The sequence below is a fragment of the Hyla sarda genome, chromosome 11 (genome assembly GCF_029499605.1).
Source record: "Hyla sarda isolate aHylSar1 chromosome 11, aHylSar1.hap1, whole genome shotgun sequence".
Lineage (NCBI taxonomy): Eukaryota > Metazoa > Chordata > Amphibia > Anura > Hylidae > Hyla > Hyla sarda.
The window spans coordinates 84,625,543-84,640,489 of NC_079199.1; the positions used below are offsets into that span (position 1 = coordinate 84,625,543).

General features: G+C 42.6%; 1 protein-coding gene across 3 annotated transcripts in view; it reads left to right on the forward strand.

Annotated features, from left to right (window-relative positions):
- The window catches only part of MTMR11 (myotubularin related protein 11), an 84,974-nt gene extending 71,019 nt beyond the window's left edge, over positions 1–13,955 (forward strand). For all 3 annotated transcript variants that reach the window (XM_056545266.1, XM_056545265.1, XM_056545267.1), the window contains exons 14-17: positions 129–299; positions 1,891–2,130; positions 4,704–4,973; positions 13,422–13,955. In XM_056545266.1, coding sequence (XP_056401241.1) covers positions 129–299; positions 1,891–2,130; positions 4,704–4,973; positions 13,422–13,574 — 834 coding nt within the window. In that variant the 3' untranslated portion in view covers positions 13,575–13,955. The remainder of the gene's footprint in view (positions 1–128; positions 300–1,890; positions 2,131–4,703; positions 4,974–13,421) is intronic.
- Positions 13,956–14,947: the final 992 nt, after the last annotated feature.

A 14,947-nucleotide genomic window follows, 5' to 3' on the forward strand; every position in this document is an offset into this window, starting at 1 on the left:
TCTCGTGTGTATGGCCATTGGCATAACCTAAACCCTTCTTTGAATTACTAGTGAGGGCTTCTCACTTGGTGGAATAAAATGCCCGATAACATATGAAGCATCTATTATTTCATGTCTCTCTCTTGCAGTCCCCGGTGTTTTTGCTGTTCCTGGACTGCGTCTGGCAATGTTTGCAGCAGTTCCCGACCGCTTTCGAATTCACAGAGTCTTACCTTCTGGCTTTACATGACAGTACTTACAACCTGTTCTGTAGTACCTTCACCCACAACTGCCAATGGGACCGTATCCGAGGGAGCCAGGTAACATCCGATTCTTACTATGACGATGATATCCATCGGGCCTCAATAGGTTACATTCAGTACAATTATATTAGTGTAGGAATAGAGCCAGGATGCAGGCGCCATGTTTTTTTCTATGTGCAGGTTAACAGGAATCTATATATATTGTAACTCACTGTTACTGGACACAGTGCTGAGTAAAGAATTCATTTCAAGGGAATCTGTCCGCTGTAATTCAGGTTCTTAAAGGAGTATTCCGTCCAAAGACATCTTATCCCTATCCAAAGGAAATGGAATAAGATGTCTGATCGCGGGACACCCACTGCTGAGACCATCGGGATCTCCATGCAGCACCTGCATTCTATGCGGGGCTGCTGCTCCGGTCTCGGAAACCTCTGTGTTTCCGGGACTGGAGACGTGACGTCACGCCACCCCCCCTCCATTCATGTCTACCGGAGGAGGCGTGAGATGTCTTTGGCCGGAATACCCCTTTAATTGCTAACACTGTTAGATAGCTGTAAGGGCAAGGCGAAACATGTCAGCAGTTTGGAATGTGAATTGCAGTTGACAGATTCCTTTTAAAGCGTTACTGTCATTAAAAACAACTATAAACATGTTAATCATTTATGTAAAAAATTGTTGATCACACAAGGGTTTGTACTGGGTGTCACTCCTGAGACCCTCTGTGATCATCAGCTATTATCTAGTGAAGAGGGCGGCATTGTGCTCCACTCCTCGGCTGTCTGAGAGAGACGTACATCTCTTCATAGACATCTATGCTGATAAATACACGTTTTTGATCAAAGAAGTGCGCTAAGAGCCTCAATTTTTTGACCAATGTGTGCTGCTGCAATCTTCTTTTTTGTATACTTTGTATCTGCCACAGCAGTGTGCACCCGTGTATTAGGTTGTTGTGCTGGCTAATTTTCTTTTTGCTTGTATATGCTGATAAATAGATTGATGTCTCGGCTGGTTGGGGAAAGGAGTGCAATGACATCCTCGACTCCGACTAATAACTCACGAACGGTTGTTTTTAATGACAGTAACAATTTAAAGGGGTACTTCCGTGGAAAACTTTTTTTTTTTTTTTAAATCAACTGGTGCCAGGAAGTTAAACAGATTTGTAAATTACTTCTATTAAAAAATCTTAATCCTTCAAGTACTTATTAGCTGCTGAATACTACGGAGGAAATGGTTTTCTTTTTGGAACACAGAGCTCTCTGCTGACATCATGAGCACAGTGCTCTCTGCTGACATCTCTGTCCATTTTAGGAACTGTCCAGATCAGCATATGTTTGCTATGGGGATTTTCTCCTACTCTGCTGACATCTCTATCCATTTGAAGAACTGTCCAGAGAGCACTGTGGTCATGATGTCAGCAGAGAGCTCTGTGTTCCAAAAAGAAAACCATTTCCTCTGTAGTATTCAGCAGCTAATAAGTACTTGAAGGATTAAGATGTTTTAATAGAAGTAATTTACAAATCTGTTTAACTTTCTGGCACCAGTTGATTTAAAAAAAAAAGTTTTCCACGGGAGTACCCCTTTAAGGAAATGTTCACATGTACGGCCCTACTTGGGTTTTGGGTGTAAGCATATTCACCTTTTTTTTCAGCGCCACTCCTCTAGCCAGACTTATACCCCAGTAAATGGCTGGAGAGACATTGTGCACGAGAAGATATTTCTCAATGGAGATTATAAGACGGCGGAAGAGGTGAAGTCATCTCCGCCAACAGTCTGGGAATGGAATCTATTCTATCATCACTCACGGAGGCAGCAGTTCCACAATCCCATGTTTCGCACAAGGGAACAAGCAGTATTAAACGGCAATGGTATAATGCATAACGCTGATAAGGTGAGCTGGAAATGTGATTAAAGGACATTAAAGGGGTACTCCGCTGCTCAACGTTTGGAACAAACTGTTCCGAACGCTGGAGCCGGGAGCTTGTTACATCATAGCCTCGCAACCTCATGATGTCACGCCCTGCCCCCTCAATGCAAGTCTATGGGAGGGGGCATGAATGCAAGTCTATGCTCAGTGTTTGGAACAAAGAGTCAGCGCCGGGAGCTTGTGACGTGATAGACACGCCCCTTCATGATGTCAAACCCCGCCCCCTCAATGCAAGTCTATGGGAGGGGGCGTGACAGCCGTCACGCCCCCTCTCATAGACTTGCATTGAGGGGGCGGGGCTATGATGTCACGAGCTCCTCGCGCTGACTCCAGCATTCAGAACAGTTTGCTCCAAACGCTGAGCAGTGGAGTACCCCTTTAAGGCTGCTTTCACACTATAAAAATACTTCCGTTATGAACGCCCGTTAGGAAATTGGCAGTTATACGGCCGGTACAAAATCACTAACGGCCGTTAGAAAAACCCATTATAGTCTATGGGATTTTTCTAATAGCCGTTTTAACCCGTTATCACCCGTTATTAATAACGGCCGTTATTTTGTGATGGGCAAATGAACCGGACAAAAAGTGCATGCACTCATTCTCCCGTTACTATCGCCCGTCACAAAATAACGGCCGTTATTAATAACGGGTTAAAACAGCTATTAGAAAAATCCCATAGACTATAATGGGATTTTCTAACGGCTGTTAGTGATTTTGTACCGGCCGTTTAACTGCCGATTTCCTAACGGGCGTTCATAACGTAAGTATTTTTATAGTGTGAAAGCAGCCTTAGACCAAATAATATTATACATATAAATTCATGTCGGTGTTCACATCTTTTGTTTGTTTCGTCAACAGAATATCTCCTCCTGTAACCAGGAATATGCTGTGGACATAAAATGTATAGTGATATGTGATGAATGATCGCATAAACGATTGAATACAAACATTAGAGCAGTATTATCATGGGCAGTACTCTGCCTGTGTAAAAGGTTCTTATTCCTCTCTATCCATATAGGACATATGCACACTAGGCCAAACACTGAGTGAGCATAGGGAGGACGGGAGTGCAAACGGCAGGGAGGAGCTGAAATCTCGCGCTCCCGTATGCCTTTCTATGCGCTCCCGTATGTAATTAATTTCAATGAGCCGGCTGGAGTGAAACGTTCGGTCCGGTCGGCTGATTTTTGTGCTGTATGCGGTTTTTCACTGGACCTAAAAGTGTGGTCAACCACGGTTTTAGGTCCGGTTGTAAAAGCGCATACAGAGCAAAAATGAGCCAACCGGACCGAACGTTTCACTCCGGCCGGCTCATTGAAATTAATTACATACGGGAGCGCGAGGTTTCAGTTCCCCCCTGCCGTATGCGCTCCTGCATGGGAGAAAACGTGATGTGAACCCAGCCTAATATAGCAACCTTGATGGCTGGGTTCACATCACGTTTTTGCCATACTGTTTTCAACAGTATGGGAAAAAGTAAACCGTATACGTTTTTAAACTGTATACTGTTTTTAAAAGTGCATACAGTTCCGTCCGTTTTTATAAAAAAAAAAAAAAAACATACGTTTTTGAAAATGTTGTCCATTTTTAATGGGAGGGGTGTTGGGTGGGGACTTTAGGATGCAAATGCGCATGTGCAAAGTAAAAACCGTATATGGTTTCCCGGATGGAACTGTATACATGTGCGTTTCCCATTGACGTCCATGTTAAAAAAAACATATGCGGTTGCAGTACGGTTTTTAAACCGGAGTCAAAATTGTGGTTTAAAATGGACATTTTCAAAAACGTATGGTTTTCTTTTTTTATATAAAAGGACGGAACTGTATGCACTTTTGAAAACAGTATACAGTTTAAAAACGCATACGGTTTACTTTTTCCCACACTGTTCCATCCGTTTTTTTTGACATAAGGTTTTCTTTAGAAAAACGGATTAAAAACAGTATGGCAAAAACGTGATGTGAACCCAGCCTTACTCAGAAGAGTGTTATTCTGAGTTCACATCACGTTTTCTCCCATGTGGGAGCGCATAGAAAGACATACGGGAGCGCGAGGTTTCAGCTCCCGTATGTAATTCATTTCAATGAACCAGCTCATTTTTGCGCCGTATGCGCTTTTACAACCGGACATTAAAACTGTGGTTGACCACAGTTTTAGGTCCGGGGAAAAAGTGCATATGGCGCAAAAATGAGCCGACCGGAACGAATGTTTCACTCCGGCCGGCTCATTGAAATGAATTACATACGGGAGCGCATAGGAAGGCATACGGGAGCGCGAGGTTTCAGCTCCCCCCTGCCGTATGTGCTCCCGTATGGGAGAAAACGTGATGTGAACCCAACCTTAGACCAAGAAAAGCCCAAATGACCATCATGTCACAGGCGGAAAAAGGGGCAGCTATAGCAGCACCATGTTGTGATGACCCCAAAGAACAGCTCCTCATATCTCATACAATGGTTTAATCTGAGTTCATATATGATTGGTTCACCTGTTAGGTACATGTAAATTAATTCTGACCCTTTCATTGTCTTCTCTTCTTCAAGTTGGATGTCTCCAACACCTGCAATGTGTATCTTCTTTCTAAAGGCGTGCTCATATTACAGTCTCCATTCTTCCCAAGAAAAAGTGTCACAGTGTCGCGGAGAGGGGGACGCCGCTCCCTGTCCGTTGAGAGTTTGCTAGAAGAAGAGAAGCAATTAAGGAGCAACATCTCATCTGAACCTTCCACAATGGACCTTCTACTTCCCCTGTGTCTGGGGCCTTGGGTCAGGCTATGGAAACGTTGTTACTTACGTTGTGCCACAGAAGTTCAGGTAGGACTGTGTATGTATGTATTTACTTATTTTTTCATCTACCGTATATACTCGAGTATAAGCCGACCCGAATATAAGCCGAGGTCCCTAATTTTACCCCCAAATCCCAGGAAAAGTTATTGACTCGAGTATAAGCCTAGGGTGGGAAATACATCATCCCCCCTGTCATCATCCAGACCCCCGTCATTAACACCCTCATCATCATCATCACCACCTGTCATCATCCCCCTTCATCATCACCGCCTGTCATCATCCGCCCTTCATCATCACCGCCTGAGGGGGGGGAGGGGGGGGGGCTGGATGATGTCGAAGGCTACAGTGGTCTTCAACCTGCGGACCTCCAGAGGTTTCAAAACTACAACTCCAAGCAAGCCCGGGCAGCTGATGGCTGCCCGGGCTTGCTGGGAGTTGTAGTTTTGAAACATCTGGAGGTCCGCAGGTTGAAGACCACTGAGGGCGGAGAGTTCACTCGAGTATAAGCCAAGGGGTTGTTTTCAGCACGAAAAATCGTGCTGAAAAATTCGGCTTATACTCGAGTATATACGGTATCTATATTTATATATTTTTTACTTTTCATTTTTTCTAAGGATTTTCAAGAGAACAAGTTATTTTAAGTTTGTTAGAATTAGCTTTTTACTTCTTGTCTAAGGCCATATATTTATAGGCTTTCAAATGTACGTTATTGGCTGGTATACATTAGTATACCATAAAAGATAAAGGATGGAAAAGTGCAATAGAACACTTTAGTGTATGGGATCCTGTAAGAAAATGTATCTGTTAAAGGGGTACTCCGCTGCTTAGCTTTTGGAACAAACTGTTCCAAACGCTGGCGCCGGCATCGGGAGCTCGTGATGTCATAGCCCTGCCCCCTCATGACATCACGTTCACCCCCTCAATGCAAGTCTATGGGAGGGGGCATGACAGCTGACACGCCCCCTCCCGTAGACTTTCATTGAGGGGATGGAACATGACATCGAGGGGGTGGAGCTATGACATAACGAGCTCCCGGCTCCAGCGTTCTGAACAGTTTGTTCCAAACGCTGAGCAGCGGAGTACCCCTTTAAATGAAGACAATGTATGGCTGACTACACACTTGGGGAGATTTATTAAAACCAGTGTAGAGGAAGAGTGGTTTCAGTTGCCCATTGCAACCAATCAGATCGCTTCTTTCATTTGTGACGGACCTCTTTAAAAATAAAAGAAGTGATCTGATTGGTCGCTATGGGCAACTGCACCACTCTTTCTCTACAAAGGCTTTGATACATCTCTCTCACTGTTGTCAAAGACAATCGTCATAAAACTGGGGTATAGACATACTATGATAAAAGACACTGTTAGACGTTCCATTAGGAGCCTTTGTTGTTACTTTTGTGAGGTTTGACAAGAAGAATAGGACAGCACGAGGCACTACTCTTCCTGTCAAAACAGTAAACATGGCGGAACCTGATGGATCTCCGCAGGAGGTAAGGATGGCTGACTACACAGTGATCCTACTCTCAAAAATCTGTTCTTCCTTCTATATTATAGCGTAACTCTGATGATGGTCCGGTGGCAGGATATCTGTTTAAAGGGGTATTCCAGGAAAAAACTTTTTTTTATGTATCAACTGGCTCCAGAAAGTTAAACAGATTTGTAAATTACTTCTATTAAAAAAAAAATCTTAATCCTTTCAGTACTCATGAGCTGCTGAAGTTGAGTTGCTCTTTTCTGTGTAAGTGCTCTCTGTTACCTGTCTCGGGAACTGTCCAGAGTAGATGCAAATCCCCATAGCAAACCTCTACAGCAAAGCTGTAGACTTGGGCAAGTCGTGGGTTAAACGGGTACTCCTATGGAAAACTTTTTTTTTTTAAATGAACTGATGCCAGAAAGTTAAACAGATTTGTAAATTAATTACTTCTATTAAAAAATCTAAATCCTTCCAGTACTTTTTAGGGGCTGTATACTACAGAAGAAATGCTTTTCTTTTTGGATTTCTCTGATGTCACGACCACAGTGCTCTCTGCTGACCTCTGCTGTCCATTTTTGGAACTGTCCAGAGCAGGAGAAAATCCCCATAGCAAACATATGCTGCTCTGGACAGTTCCTAAAATGGACAGCAGAGGTCAGCAGAGAGCACTGTGGTCATCAGAGAAATCCAAAAAGAAAATAATTTCCTCTGTAGTATACGGCCCATAAAATCTATTGGAAGGATTAAGATTTTTTTATAGAAGTCATTTACAAATCTGTTAGAACTTTCTGGCACCAGTTGATTTAAAAAAAAAAAAAGTTTTCCACGGGAGTACCCCTTTAAGAAGTTGCCAGGAGATTTGGACAGATACATGATCTAAGTTACGCTTTAAAGGGTAGAACCACGGAAACTAAAAATTCTTCATTTGGTTACAATGACCTCAATCTCTCACAGTCATTAGTTTATGCTTGATGGGAAATTAGGATCTCAGAATCTCCATTTCTATAAGAATACACATTTGTAGAAAATATTTCTGGTCATCTTTCTTTTTCGGTTCCTGAAATGTTTTTTGCCTCTGTTTTTCTCATTTCCTTAAAAATTGACACAAAGTCAACTGTTGTTTTCCTGTAATTTCCACTTCTCAGTATCATCACATACCTGCAAATAACTTTAGCACATTGTCCTTCAAGGCATAGAAGATTAAACAAGAGCACAATTATCCTGTGGTAGCCTGCCCCCTCCTGGTGCATCTGCATCATAGCAACTAGCAAAAACAAGAATATGGTTTTAAAGGGGTACTCCACTGGCCAGCGTTCAGAAGTAAATGTTCCGAATGCTGTTTTCGCGCTGCGGGGATCGGCCACACCCCTCGTGATGTCACGGATGTCACGGCCACGCCCCCTCAATGCAAGTCTATGGGAGGGGGCGTGACTGCCGTCACAAAATCAAAAAAACAAGAACTCAAAAAAACAAACGGAGATAGATAATTGGAGGGTGGAAACTTTAACCACTAACTAATAGGTTACCCTTGGGCAACCCAAAAAAAAACTGATTTCCCAATTATCAAACTAATTTTAAAAGTGCAATCTTTATTTATTGTTTCTGCACATTATGCTTTGTCCCAATTGTGAGAGTCAATGTTCAATATATGTGACTAATAGGCAATGTAAGGTGCCTGCAGGGACACCCATATTTCTTTGATGCTAGGACGATGGCGTTATAATAAAATCTAAACGGCCCCCCTCAACATGTTTCACTACCGAAGTAGCGTTGTCAAGAGGCAAATGGGCGCTGGTTAAAAAAACGCATTGCTGGGGGGTTCTTATAAACTCCCCTCATGAGGTCACAGGAAATAGAACAGAAGGAATAGTCCAATACGCTTCACATACTTTATGATTGACAGGTGGATAGGCCCATAGGGGCAATGATCCAAACTTTAGATTCATCAGACCAATGATTAGAAGTTTTCCTGACTGACAGCTCATTCAGTCAATTGGATACATCCTGGCTCGGTGAGTGACAACTCGAGTCACCAATGAGCCTTGACCGGCAAAAGTGACGTTGTGCGCGGCGTTCCGATGCGCACACTGATAGAGACGGCTTCGATCACTTGGAGATGTGCGCAAGCGCCGTCCTCTGACGACCGCTCGCATACTTCCGGCTGCGCACAGGGATATGCGCCGGGACTTAGTCTCAGCTAGAGGGGCGCAGACGGGATGCGCAAGAACTTCTAAGTTGGGGTACTATGCGCCTGAATTTCATCTAAGCTAACAGACAGGGTAGGAATCTGTGCAATGTAGCTGCACAGATACAGTAAAAGATAGGTAAGTATGTTATTTTATGAAGAGGTGAGTAGAAGCCTTGACAGAGGAATGGCTGTGGATATAGTGTTTCTGGATTTTGCTAAAGCATTTGATACTGTCCCTCATAGACGTCTGACAGGTAAGTTAAGGTCTTTGGGTTTGGAAATTTTAGTTTGTAACTGGATTGAACACTGGCTCATGGATCGTACCCAGAGAGTGGTGGTAAATGATTCGTACTCTGATTGGTCCCCGGTTATTAGTGGTGTACCCCAAGGTTCAGTACTGGGCCCGCTGCTGTTTAATTTATTTATCAATGATATAGAGGATGGTATTAACAGCTCTGTTTCTATCTTTGCAGATGACACCAAGCTTTGTAGCACGGTACAGTCTATAGAGGATGTGTATAAGTTACAAGATGACTTGGATAGACTAAGTGTCTGGGCATCCACTTGGCAAATGAGGTTCAATGTGGATAAATGTAAAGTTATGCATCTGGGTACTAATAACCTGCATGCGTCGTATGTCTTAGGGGGGATTAAACTGGCAGAGTCACTGGTATAGAAGGATCTGGGTGACTTGTAGATCACAGACTACAGAATAGCATGCAATGTCAGGCTACTGCTTCCAAAGCCGGCAGGATATTGTCATGTATCAAAAGAGGCATGGACTCAAGGGACAGGGACATAATACTCCCCCTTTATAAAGCATTGGTACATCCTCACCTGGAATATGCTGTTCAGTTTTGGGCACCTGTCCATAAAAGGGACACTGCGGAGTTGGAAAGGGTGCAGAGACGCGCGACTAAACTAATATGGGGCATGGAACATCTTAGCTATGAGGAGCGATTAAAGGAGTTACAATTGTTTAGTCTTGAGAAGAGACGTTTAAGGGGGGATATGATAAACGTATATAAGTATATTAATGGCCCATACAAAAAATATGGAGAAAAACTGTTCCAGGTTAAACCCCCCCAAAGGACGAGGGGGCACTCCCTCCGTCTGGAGAAGAAAAAGTTTAGTCTCAAGGGGCGACACGCCTTCTTTACCGTGAGGACTGTGAATTTATGGAACAGTCTACCTCAGGAACTGGTCACAGTAGGAACAATTAACAGCTTTAAAACAGGATTAGATACATTCCTGGAACAAAATAACATTAATGCTTATGAAGAAATATAAAATCCCATCCCTTCCCCAATATCGCGCCACACCCCTACCCCTTAATTCCCTGGTTGAACTTGATGGACATATGTCTTTTTTCGACCGTACTAACTATGTAACTATGTAACTATGTTAGAAACTGACCTTTAACAATAAACAATGAAACTGGGTCCCTTCTCATTTATTTGAATGTGCATATAAAGAGAAGGTACCAATTTTTTCCGGATGGGTTATGGATGGTGCACTAGTATATATATATGATAAATGATTGTGTAAAGAAATTAGATAGATACATGACATAATTATATAAGGAGGATAAATCTTCCTCTCTCTCTCTCTGATGAAATTACCAACTGGGTTATGGATAGTTCACTAGTATAAATGTGGTAAATAGAAACTTATTGTGTATATAGATGATTATATAAATAAATTAAGTGGATGTTATGACATGATTATAATTATAAAAAGAGGATGATTCTTCCTCTCTCTGCTATGAGGTGAATAGCTTAGATTTATTCATATGAATATAGCATTAAAAAGAGTGATAGGTGAAAAGAAGAGGAAGAGAGCGGAAGGGGAGGAGGATAGATTGATTGTCATCCCTCCAGTTGTTCCACATCCATTATATCCAATTGTGATCATTAGAGATGGTCATTCTAACACGTGACTGTGTCACACTTCAAAAATACTCTGCTTGTTTCCAATTTTAATGAAAGGAATGGTTTAACTTTTGAAAGAGGGGATTGTTTCTACACGCTACCCCAGTTTGATACCCATCCCTGATCCAATTTTTCAAGGGATTGCATCAATAAATAAGAGAAGGGTATTCTTACAGCTGATCCAATATTCTGTCTATCCCTAATCCTGTTCAAAGAAATTTTTCCTTTGACCAATTTCATGGGCTGTAGAGCAGTTTTTTTTAAACGTTTTTGAAAAAATATACCGTATATGAAAAAGGTTATGTATGAAAAATTATTATATATGGCCGGTTCTTTTTGTTTATATATTTTTATTTGTCATTTTGATTCCTCATTTTTGTCATAGAGGGGACATGAATTAAACTGGGACTGATTATAAATCCCTCATTTCATCTCAGGAGGGGCTCAGGTTATATAAAGGGGCTGAATGTAAATCCCTCATTAAGTCCCAGAGGAGACTTGGACTTAAGCCTATGGATCCATTTGGCTTTTTCACAAAGAAGCTTTTTATCCAAATTTCCACGTCTTGGACCCAATTCGATTTTGGTTAATCCATAGAATTTAAGTGTTGTCCAGTCTCCTCCATGTTGGGATAAGAAATGTCTCGCCAACGGTGTGCCTGCTCGTGTACGAATCGTGCCGCCCCCTCCCATAGACTTGCATTGAGGGGGCGTGGCCGTGACGGCACGACGGGCATGGCCGACCCTCTGCAGTATCTAGCGCTACAATTTTAGAAGAACTCATTTTTTAACATTAGTTATTCATTATGTAGATAATAATGTGGAGGTTTTTGTGTTTGCCTGGTTTTCATTAGCCGATGTGCCGTTTGTGGTTTGTCTGGCATCCTGATTCCTTCTGCCTCTCGGATATGGATCTCCTAAGGTTCGGGTTACAGAGCGATTTTGATGGATTTTATCAGTTCATGGTCATAGCCAATAGTGGGACCCCATTCAGTTTCCTTAGCCCCGACACAGTGCGGTCACTGCAGTACAGCACAACAATTTCTGGTTACACGTCGTCTTGGGCAAAAATCACCATGAGGACCCAGCCTTATTAACCCCTTAAGGACCACAGTTTTTTTTTCATATTTGCACTTTCGTATTTTCCACCTCACCTTCTAAAAAATCAGAACGCTTTCAATTTTGAACCTACAGACCCATATCAGGGCTCATTTTTTGCACCATCAATTGTACTCTGTAATGACATCTATCATTTCACCACAAAATCTATGGCGTAACCATAAAACAAATATTTGTTGGGAAAAATGTTAAAAAAATAAAGATGCTCTCTCAGCTCCTCGGGACACTGCGGTGTCCCGAACAGCCTGCTGAGCTAACCGGCAACTGCTTTCTTTCGTTTTAGACACTGCGATCAACTTTGATCACGGCATCTAAAGGGTTAGTACCGGACATCAGCCCCATCGGTGATGTCCAGTATTAGCCGCGGGTCCTGGTTGCTGATTGCAACCTGAGCGTGCTTCACATAACTGGAACCGGCCATGGGTGTAAATATATGTCCGTGGTCGGTAAGGGTTAAAGGGGTACTCTGGTGAAAAACAATTTTTTTTTTATCAGTACTTATCAGCTGCTGTATACTACAGAGGAAGTTCTTTTCTTTTTCAACTTCTTTTCTTTCTTACCACAGTGCTCTCTGCTGACACCTCTGCCTTTGTCAGGAACTAAGGAACTGTCCAGAGCAGCATGTTTGCTCCTGCTCTGGACAGTTCCTGACATGGACAGAGGTGTCAGCAGAGAGCATTGTGTGTGGTCAGGACAGAAAATAAATTCAAAAAGAAAGGAACTTCCTCTGTAGCATACAGCAGCTGATAAGAACTGGAAGGATTAAAGGGTTTATCGTGGAATAGAAAAATGGAGCTAATTTCTTTCAAAAATGACTCCACATCTGTCTCCAGGTTGTGTGAGATATTACAACTTGGCTCCATTCACTTCAATGGAACTGAGCTGCAGAGCCTGTGGAGCATACAACAGCTGATAAGTACTGGAAGGATTAAGATTTTTAAATAAAAGTAAATTACAAATCTGTTTAATGTTCTGGAGCCAGTTGATTTAAAAAAAAAATAGTTTTCTAACGAAGTTCCATCTTTAAACCTACATCTCCCAAAATGCCTCTGCAGAGACATATAAGGTGGAATCTCATAACTAAACCCAAGTGCAGCTCATGAGAGAGTAGCGACTTCTTACACTATAGAGTATCAGTGTTTTCCTATGAGATGCAGCTTCAGCCTGTCTCCTTGTGATAGATTTCTTCCTGTCATCTTTTACAATAACTAAAACAAAGGAAAGCGCTCCATAGTGTGATAACTTGGTTGTACAGAACCACGTACAACAATGGTCAAGGCAGTAATAGTGGTGATGATCAGGATCCAGCAGCCGCTCCTAAGACAAATCAGCAACCACATAATCACCTTTAGGAAAGACCCAGGATCAAGCAAGGCGCGTGGATCTCATCTCGTGTAGAGTAAAAAGGTTTATTACCCATACTGCAACGCATTTTGAGGAAGACCGCTTCATCAGACACCTGATGAAGCGGTCTCCCGCGAAACGCGTTGCATTGTGGCTAATAAACCTTTTTAATCTACACGAGATTCACGTGCCTTGCTTGATCCTGGGTCTTTCCTGGAGATGATTGTGTGATCTCTTACAATAGGCAGGAGAAAGCAGTGTCAAGCTGCATCGGGCAATTTTACTAAAAGTATTGAAATTTTTTTTGATGGTGTCCGTATAGGACTTAGCTGCTGTAAACTATGTGAAGTTACTGTGGTTTGGCCCCCATCATGCACCCTCATACCATTTTATTAACACACGTTTTCTTCTCTTGGGTAGGGTGACATCCAGCGTCCTTCAATGGCCAGCCTAGCCGAGGAACTAAAAATTCTTGAAGACAGACTGAATAAACTACATGTAAACAGCGAGGATCAGAGACACAATGGGTTAGTCACATCTGATGTAAATGGAATTTCCTCATCGTACAGATAGCAGACTCTGCCTGGAATTGCGCACTTTTGATTTCTTCAGGAGAAATGACTGAAACAGAGAATCCTGTCTGGACTGAAACAGTGCACATTGGGTAAAATGGATGATCCTATCTTTTGTCACATAATCACGTTTCTTCCTTTGACAGAATATTTTTTGAACAATATTGACATTTCTTGAATGATGGTCTTCCATGGCTGAGTATCTGAAAATGGAGGTGACAGCGCTCCGTGGTGGGATAAAAGAGGATTGCATGGATAATTAAAAAACATGAAAGTCGCTCACCTGATATAGTTGTGTACCCACATACACAACAATGGTGAGCATATAATATAGAAGTGTCCGGTAATGGTATTCGGGAGAGAAAAGCTTCAAGAGAGACGCCGGCTCAACGTGGCGCAGGACACAGGCAGCAGGTAGGTAAAAGCCAAGGTATTTTATTTCCAACGTTTCACTGCCTAAGCAGCTTCATCAGGCATCAAATGCCTGATGAAGCTGCTTAGGCAGTGAAATGCGTTGCATTCTGGGAAATAAAATACCTTGGCTTTTACCTACCTGCTGCTTGTGTCCTGCGCCACGTTGAACCGGCGTCTCTCTTGAAGCTTTTCTCTCCCGAATTCCATGGCTGAGAGCTAACATTGTAATACAGAAATAAATTATGGGAGGGCGACGTGTATGTTATAGATAGTCCGTCTTATTTGTACTATTACAAATAGGACAACATCAGATAACCGTAAAGTGCCCGGACTCTTCCCATAATGATTATCACCAGAATGTACAGATACTAAGGGCCCACTCTTGACAGACTCTCTTTAAAGGGGTACTCCACTGCTCAGCGTTTGGAACAAACTGTTCGGAACGCTAGAGTCGGCAGCTCGTGATGTCATAGCCCCCCCCCCCTCATGACATCATGCCCCACCCCCTCAATGCAAGTCTATGGGAGGGAGCGTGACAGCCGCCACGCCCCCTCCCATAGACTTGCATTGAGGGGGCGGGGCGTGACGTCCTGAGGGGGCGGGGCTATGACATCACGAGCTGCCGACTCTAGCGTTCCGAACAGTTTGTTTTTTTAAACTTTGAAATATAGGCAATTTTAAGCATTTTATTAATGTATTTTGTCCCCCCTTCTCCCCTGCCATTGCTATGCTGTGTACGGTCAGTAACAGAGTAGATTTGTTTTCGGCTGCCACATCTGATAATAGATGGATTCTCCTTCAAGTGCCGTTCAGAAGTGTCATCAGTGACGTTATGTTTCAAAAAGTTGTACATTTTAGTGCAAAAGAGCCGCACATAAATTTGCGCCAAAGTGACGCCACAAGAATGGTGCAAGACCTTAAAGGGGTTATCCAGGAAAAAAAAAATATTTTACATTATCA